Below are 8222 nucleotides of genomic sequence, written 5' to 3'. Positions count from 1 at the left end.
TCAGCTATTTTGAGTTGGTTCATGGTGAGCTTGCCTCTGCCATGTACTTTTGACCTTTAAGCTACTTGCCTGAGAGATTAATTTGGCACCCCAACTTTCCTCCGAGGAGCGCTAGGCAGCATATGAAGGGTTAATTTAATTTATCACAACAGCCTGGTGAGGTAGGTTAGGCTGAGAGAGATTAACTTTTTTAACCATCACAGGGGAGCAAGGATTTGAACTGAGGTCTTCTCACTCCCAATCAAACACTCAATATTATCCTACTCTAGATTCTTGTAGAGAGTTGTCTCTGTTACACTGGGTTGCCTGGTTACCTGTGGTAATAAAGAACCATCTCAAGGCGACCAATATACAGTAAGAAGTTTAGGCCGTGTTTTTGCAAGCTACAAAATAATTTGTTGATGGTCTTTTTTTCTTGTAGGTCACTGGTGCATTCTAAGTAGCTGACATTAGGATGTCTCAGTAAGTAGACTGCTAACATTTTATGGTCTAGTAACTAACTAGATTTATTTGCAAGTTTGTTCCCTCTGGTAAAGATTAAGTGATTTATCAACTTAGAAGGGTTATTATAAAAGAGTGTCTTTCCCACAAATGGTATGTAGTTTATAACAACAACAATACACACACAAATAAACTTCCAGAATCAACAAGTGCATAAAATCCTAAAAGCAAATTTCCATGTCACACAGAATTCTTTCTTGAGCTTGACCCAATGGATGGATTGGAGATGGAATGGAAACACAGGCACGCTGGTATAAAAAGGGTATGAGAGAATCAATAGTTATGTTTAGTTTCAGTGGTTCAGTTCGGTAAAATTGGATGCTGGACTTACCATGGTCTCACTGGTGGTGGTGAGGAAGCCCTTAAGAGAGCGAGATGTATTGAATATAGCAAAACCAGTTGGGGAGCGCTTCCTGTTCATTCTGCTGGACATCTGCCCCAAATCCTGCTCTTAAGGTGCCACTGTTTGAATGGTGCTTCTCGGCACAGAGAACAAAATCCAGTAGCAGCCACAGTCAGTTTACTTATTATCAACAGTTAAAAACAACCAGCTATGACGAAGCAGTGAGTATATATGTTTTTAAAAGGCCTGGAGAACAGAAAATTATTAGCCTGGCCACTGAAAAGGGTAATGGAGGCACCTGACAAGCTTTTCTAGAGAGAGCATTGCACTATCAGGGGGCCACCACTGAAGAGGCTTTCTCCCTTGCAGGCACCTTCCAAACCTGAGGTTGAATGGTCAAGTGCAAAAGGGCCTCCACTGACAACCCCAAAGGGATATTTTAATCCTCCAACTGTTGTCATATTTTCAATATAATCCCCCCACCAAATAAATTGCTATTTGCCCCAAAAGGGGGGGGGAGTACCCACCCCCTCTTCTGCTATTTGGCAGTTAGCTGCTCTGGGGTGTAATGGCATAAGAAGGCCATTAAAAAACACCCAAGAAAAAAACACCCACATAAACCTTTCTCCAGTATCACCATTCTAATCTGATTCACAACCAATTGCAGTACAGTAAATAACTTTTTAAATAAAAAATAAATAAGCATGGTGGATACAGTACTGATCAGAGATTTCCCACCTCTCATCTTCTTGACTCTCAGCCTAATTTACATCACAGGGTTGTGGTAAGCATAGGGAAGGAAAAATAAGGCACATTCCCTATCCAGTAAGGGTGGAATAGATGTATAATATATAAATAGGGTTCTAAAGCCTGCTTGGTAACAGTCGTGTGACCAGGAGGACCTGATGGTTAGAAAGCAGTCAAATGCATAATGGATTGGGGTGGCTGGATTCAGCTAGGTAATGTTAGGCTCTGGACTTCATGGCATTGGGATCTTACGGTGCTAATTACTACAGTGCACGCGCACACCATACATTTAACGCCTATTCCCCGCCCTCAATGAATCCTGGGAACTGTAGTTTGCCCCCCCTCACAGAGCTACAATTCCCAACGCTCTCTGCAAACTACAGTTCCCTGGATTCTTTGGGCGGTGGCTTTAACTGTGTATTGTGTTGATGCAGCCGTATTTGAAAACGTGGCGAGGTCCTGCTGAGTGAGAACTGGCTGCCCTTCTCCCGCCAAGCCCCGTTTGGATGGCAACCTGGGGGGGGGGGTGTCCCGCTGCGCGTTCGAGGAGGCTTATCCACGCAGGCACTGAAGCGCCCCGACATGGCCATAACAATCATGGGCACGCGGCTGAACGTGTGAACGGAGAAAAGCCCTGCATTTGCGTCCTTTGCATTAACCCTGCCGCCAAGGCATCCAACAGGCGGGGGCGGGTGTGCCGAGCAGCCCTCCGGGGTGAGCTCCAGGGCCTCCCGAGCGCAGCACGCGCAGGGGCGAATTCTCTCCTTTGATTGCAGTGCCGGCAAGAGGGGGGGAAAGGTTCCGGGGCTCCAAAGAGCGCCTTAGTGGGAGGAGGGGTGCGGGGAGGAGGAGCCAGCGGGGCGCGCGGTTACGCGGGTCCCTCGCTCGTGGGGCCGCGCCGCGGTTTGGGGTAGGGGCTGTGCTGCGCCTGGCCCCGCCCAGGCCGTCCCACCATCCCTCCACCCCCGGCGGCAGCGTTTGCTCGCTCGCTCGCTCGCTCGCTGTGTCCCTCCTTCCTTCCCCGGCAAAGGGGAGCCGGCATTGCAAAGCCGGGGGTCAGGGGCGCGCGCCAAAAGGCGGGCAAGCGCCGCTGGGGCAGGAGCTGAGGACCCCGTCTGGGCCGGGCCGGTGCGGCTGCTGGGAGCCCCGCGGGGGGATGGCGGACGGAGCCCCCGGTGGTCCCCCCTCGGGCTCGCCCCGGCCCGGGCCCCCCCGCGCCCCGCAGAAAGAAGGACCTGCAGCCACCGCTACCGCCGCAGGAGCCCCCGGCGACCTGAGTCCGCTGCGCTCCGGTTCCGGAGGCTCCGCTTGCAGCAGCCGCGACAACTCGGCCGAGAGGGACACCCCCGGCCTGGCCAGGACCGCCCCCGCCGCCGGCATCATGAAGGTGGGTGCTGCTCGCTCGGCTTCCACCCTCTTTGTAAGCCTCCCGTACCGCCCTCCGACTCCTTTGGCACGTGTGTGTAAGGTTCGTTCCCACCACCCCATTTAATCTGGAATCCCCGCAGGGATTTCCCCTCCTTAAGGACATCTTTACTGAGCCCCATAACAGCGGCAGCTAATCACCTCCTTTCCCCGGTCGCCGCCGCCGCCACCGCGTGCCCCCCTTTCTGTCCTCATCTGACCTTCTAAATCTAACCTAGGGATCCAGGAGAGATTCCAAACGCAGCAGCTTTGCCTTGCCCTCTCCGCGCCGAGAGCGCCCCCGCAAGAGCATCCCCGTCCCACCCCGTCTCAGTACCCCCCCCTTCCAACTTCATCCCTTTTCAGAAACAACAGGTGCTGGGGTTCCTGGTTGGGGTTTTTCACTGGCAACAAAGAAAGGCACTCTGCATATGCCCAGAGGTGCTCTGATCTTCATTGTAGTTTGAGACCTTCAAGGCTGGGATGGTGTGATGTTGAAAACTGCTTCTGGGGTTCAGAGTAAGCTGCTCTCCTCTGGAGACGCCCCCCCTCCCAATACTCCAGATCATCAGCCTTCACCTTTGTAAAGGTCAGCCTTCACCTTTGTAAATCCACACTCTGTCCCCTGAAGTTGGAGTTTCTGCCCTTTGTGAACCGCTCCTGCAAAAGGAAACATTTGAGCCCCTATACCAGCAACAACAAAAACAGCGTTCCAACTCCGTAGATGCAAATCTTTTTTTTTTTTGCTTTCTCAAGGAGGCATATTCAAAACGCACTTTATGCAGACCCACTTGGTACATAGCACTGAGACAAACCAAGGATTAGTGTGAATGAATGAACATGCAGGGTATGCATGGGTATTTCTGGAATGTGTGACCTGGTTCCACGGAATAACTTCATGTCTGAAGCAACATGCATGTTGCATCTACAATGTCCGCATAGGCAGTGGTCCATCCGCACAGGCTGGTCATTTCTAAAACGTTCCAGCCATAAAATGTATATGAATGAGAGAGGGTCGAAAGTGGTACAAATGGTAGTTTTTCTCCCAACTTTGGTCTGCTTCATGCATTCCGTTACATCTCTTGGTTACTGCGTGCTTTTAACAACTTGCTCAGGAGCTGTAGTCCAGCCTTCCCCAATCTGGTGCCCTTCAGATGATGTGGACTACAACTCCCTTCGGTCCTTCTCTAAGTGACATTTTGCTTTCCTCATATTTATTTATTTATTTACCTACTTAATTTATAGAGCTTCCACATAGCAGAAGAACTCTGGGAAGCCAGTGTGGTGTAGTGGTTAGGCGAGGACCTGGGAGAACAAGGTTCAAATCCCCACTCAGTCATGAATCTCACTGGGTGACCTTGGGCCAGTTACTGCCTGTTAACACTTCTTCAGATACCTCACAGGGTCATTGTAGGGATTACCGTAACTGAGAAAGCGGGGGGGGGGGGAGGGAGAACTATGTACTCCATGGAGAAAAAGGTAAAATATAAATGCAATAAATAATCCCTTCTGCTTACTCGCTTAAGAAAGCTGGAGGAACCAGCCAGATGGAGACGTCAGTCACCAACCTGGCACCCAGAGATCTCCAGGTGGTCGCAGTTGAACCTGTGCCAGTCGCAAAATGCTCCTGGCGCCTGGCTAATTTCCAACACTGAAAAAGGGGAGCCTAATCAGAATTTCTAAGCAGAGCCTCTTCCCACTGGAATATAGGAACCTGCCTTATTCTGAGTCAGACCACTAACCCACCCAGCTCTACACTGCCTGGCAGTGCCTCTCTAAGGCAGGGGTAGGCAACCTAAGCCCGGGGGCCGAATGCGGCCCAATCGCCTTCTAAATCCGGCCCAATCGCCTTCTAAATCCGGCCCAATCACCTTCTAAATCCAGCCCGCGGATGGTCTGAGAATCAGCTTGTTTTTACATGAGTAGAATGTGTCCTTTTATTTAAAATGCATCTCTGGGTTATTTGTGGGGCATAGGAATTCGTTCCTATTTCCCCCCCAAAATACAGTCCAGCCCACCACATGGTCTGAGGGACGGTGGACCGGCCCATGGCTGGAAAAGGTTGCTGACCCCTGTTCTAAGGTGTCAGGCAGGATTCTCTCCCAACCCTACCTGGAGATGGCAGGCTTTGACCCAGGGACCTTCTGCATGCAAGGCAGATGCCTTACCTCTAAGCTACGGCCTTTCCCTAAAGAGCCTGCAGTAGCAAAACACACACACACACACACACACACACACACACACACACACAGTCAGTTCTGGTTGAAGTTCATACAGAAATCCTAGGAGGGTGTCTCTGACATTTTCCGCAACGGGCCAGTCCAGGCATAGGCAAACTCAGCCCTCCAGATGTTTTGGGACTACAACTCCCATCATCCCTAGCTAACAGGACCAGTGGTCAGGGATGATGGGAGTTGTAGTCCCAAAACATCTGGAGGGCTGAGTTTGCCTATGCCTGGTCCAATCCCTGTTGCAAACCAAGGCTGGCCAGATCACTGTGTCACATTGGCCGCAACATTTGCATGCAAACGAAGCTCCTGCTTGCCAGTTGAGCCCGGATGTTATCTACTGTTGGCTGTGCACATGCCGTATATTCAAAGCACATTTAAAGCCCTCCGCCTGTCCAAAACAAAAGAAGAACGCTGGGAAATGGAAGCTTGTCAAGGGTGCTGGGAATGGCAACTCCTTTTGAAGGGTAATTACAGTTCCTAAGATTCTTTGGAAGCAGGGAGGGAATGTGCTTTAAGTTCATGGTGCATATGCAGCCACAAGTGGCGCCAGCTCTTTCACTCCATTCCCCGGCTGAGTTCCTTCACCAGGCTGAGGGAGGTGCTAGGGAGCAAGCAGAAAGGCACACACACACACAGCAGGTAGTTGCTGATCACTCCTGCAAATGAGCCAAGCCTTATGCCGCCGGGGGGGGGGCGGGGCAAGGGGAGAGCCAGTGAACTTGTTAGTGCATGTATCCTTGGAAGGATGTTGCTGTCATCTCCCCCACCCCTCCATCATCGCCTGCTGTGAAGGGGTTCTCGGGTTCCCTTGGGTTATTTATGTCTTGTTTACCAGAATCCAAACGGCCAAGGCCATTCCTTGGCCTGGAGGACGATCCAAGGAAGCAGAATCACGTGGTCACTTGTTTGGCTGTGACGTGACCTTCCTTGTGCTGCTGTTTTCGTGACGAAAGTATTTGGGGGCCCTCTGGGAATGGCAACTTCCTTGGGCGTCAGAGAGGGAAGATTAAGGGGCGGTAGGGCCACAGATGCTATGTGGATTGTTTTTGTTTTAAATATCCAGTTGGGCCGCTCCATATGAAAAGCTGAATTTGAGTGGCTGCCCACTGGGGTGGCTACGTTCTACCCTCCTGTCGGAGTGTGCCTCTGAATGCCTGTTGCTGGGAATCCTGGGTGGAGACAGCGCTCACCTGCCGATTGCATTCGCAGGGTTTATGGACCGTTGAATCTAGTTATCGTTTTATTTATTATTTATTAAATTTGTATACCGCCCTTCACACGAAGACCACATCGTGGTTCACAGCATGGAAGTACAAAATGAGAACATACAGGTGCATTTATTTCAGTAATGCAACTTAAAAGGTGAAACCAATATATGAGATAGATGCATGACATGCAAAGCAAGATATGTCAAGCTTTTATTTGTTGCAATTGTAATTATTTGTCATTCGACGGGTCAATTGTAAATGGAATGTAATTAGTGAAATGTAATAGCAACGTTTATTTTTGTATTATTGTAACTTTGTTTTATTACTGTGGAATTTCCAAAAGAAGGCATTTGTAAAAATTAAAAGAAACATAAAAAATAATAAGTTGCATTACTGAACTAAATGCACTTTTCGACGATATTCTAATTTTCCGAGTTTCACCTGTAAATAGCAAAACCAATAACCTTCTCCATGAGATGTCCGGAGGGTTGCAACCCTAGAATGGGCCTTTTTCTGCAGTGGCTCCCTGTTTGTGGAATGCTCTCCCCAGGGAGGTTTGGCTGGTGCCTTCATTATTTACCTTTAGACACCAGGCAAAAACATTCTTCTTCCACCATGCCTTTGGCAGATTGACATCCAATGCCCTTTTAAATGAGTTGTAGGAGGGAGCATTATCAATTTGTTTTTGTTCTTATTTTTATTATTATGTACTTTGTGTTGTGAACTGCCCTACAGATACAAATTTAATTAATTAATAACACCAATCCCTCTTCCACAAACACATTTAAAGCCTGGTTATAGAGAAATGTTTTCACCTGGTGCCTAAAGTTTTGTAATGAAGGCACCAGGCAAGCTTCTCTAGGCAGTGCATTGCTCACTGGGCATTGTGGGAAATTTGAAAGGCATCTCGTTGCAGCCGCTAGCACTGCTCAGAGTTCTGGGTTGGGAAACCCCAACCACCACCTCAAGGGATCCCCAATGCAGTTGTCAATTATGGACTCTGCCCTAATGCCAGCCCTGAGATTGGTGTGAGAGCTTTCAAGTCAAGCAGCAGGTGACTTTCAGGGGCAGAAGCGCTCCATGTTATATTGTGGTGCCAATCTTCATGTAGCCAAAACTCATACCTGAGGGGGAAGTGCCAGCAGGCTTGGGGTGGGGGTGGGGGGACACCTCAAGTTATGCAGAAGCGCATACAAAAGATTTAGGGAGAAAAACTCTAAGCTAAGCCTTTTTTTTAATGGGAAAAAGGGGAGAAGGGCATATCTGGCTTGGAGGTCAGGAGAACGTCACCCCATAATGTTTTGTTGCAGGGCTCACCTGACATTATTATTTTTTCACATGTTCACAGGGTTTCGGCTCTGAAAATGGGTTCTGAGAATGAGTTTTTCGGGAGGTGGGATCCTGGCTGCACCCCATCTCCCCTTAGTAGTGTGCATGCCTATGGAAGGGAACCCACAAGGTCTGTGTCTTTAATCCTCAACGATGAGATGCTGTTGGTGTGAGCAAGTCTAATGGTATGGCTATCGACGGAGTCTAATTGAAGATGTATGCATTGCAACATTTACAATTATGCTTTTGAGAAGTCTTGTGGCAGGGAAGGGAAAAAAATAACCGGTGCAAAATATTGAAATTGCTTCAGGGCTAAACCCCTCCCCCCCCGGCCAGAACTCTGTTCCGGCATCTCTCAGGTGGGCACCATTGTCATTATAAGAGAACAAGGGATGTGTTCATGGTGAGTTCCGTCACCTCTTTTTCTAGAAAAATAGCACTGCAGTTACAAGGGTGGCC

The 8222-nt window shown here is 49.2% G+C and overlaps 1 protein-coding gene across 2 annotated transcripts in view; it reads left to right on the top strand.

Moving 5' to 3' along the window:
- Positions 1-441: 441 nt before the first annotated feature.
- Positions 442-8222, top strand: part of LOC118095211 (inactive phospholipase C-like protein 2) — a 38128-nt gene continuing 30347 nt past the window's right edge. The window contains exon 1 of one of the 2 annotated variants that reach the window (XM_060281454.1): positions 442-462. Coding sequence is in view for 1 of the 2 variants with exons in the window: in XM_060281455.1 (XP_060137438.1) it covers positions 2748-2978 (231 nt within the window). In the remaining variant the exon portion in view is untranslated. Of the gene's footprint in view, positions 463-2747; positions 2979-8222 lie in introns of those variants that run through there. The other variant, XM_060281455.1, reaches the window with a different exon arrangement.

This window comes from Zootoca vivipara, chromosome 13 (assembly GCF_963506605.1).
Source record: "Zootoca vivipara chromosome 13, rZooViv1.1, whole genome shotgun sequence".
Classification (NCBI taxonomy): Eukaryota; Metazoa; Chordata; class Lepidosauria; order Squamata; family Lacertidae; genus Zootoca; species Zootoca vivipara.
The sequence above is the reverse complement of the archived record's forward strand: the minus strand, read 5'-3'. Positions and strand labels throughout refer to the sequence as shown.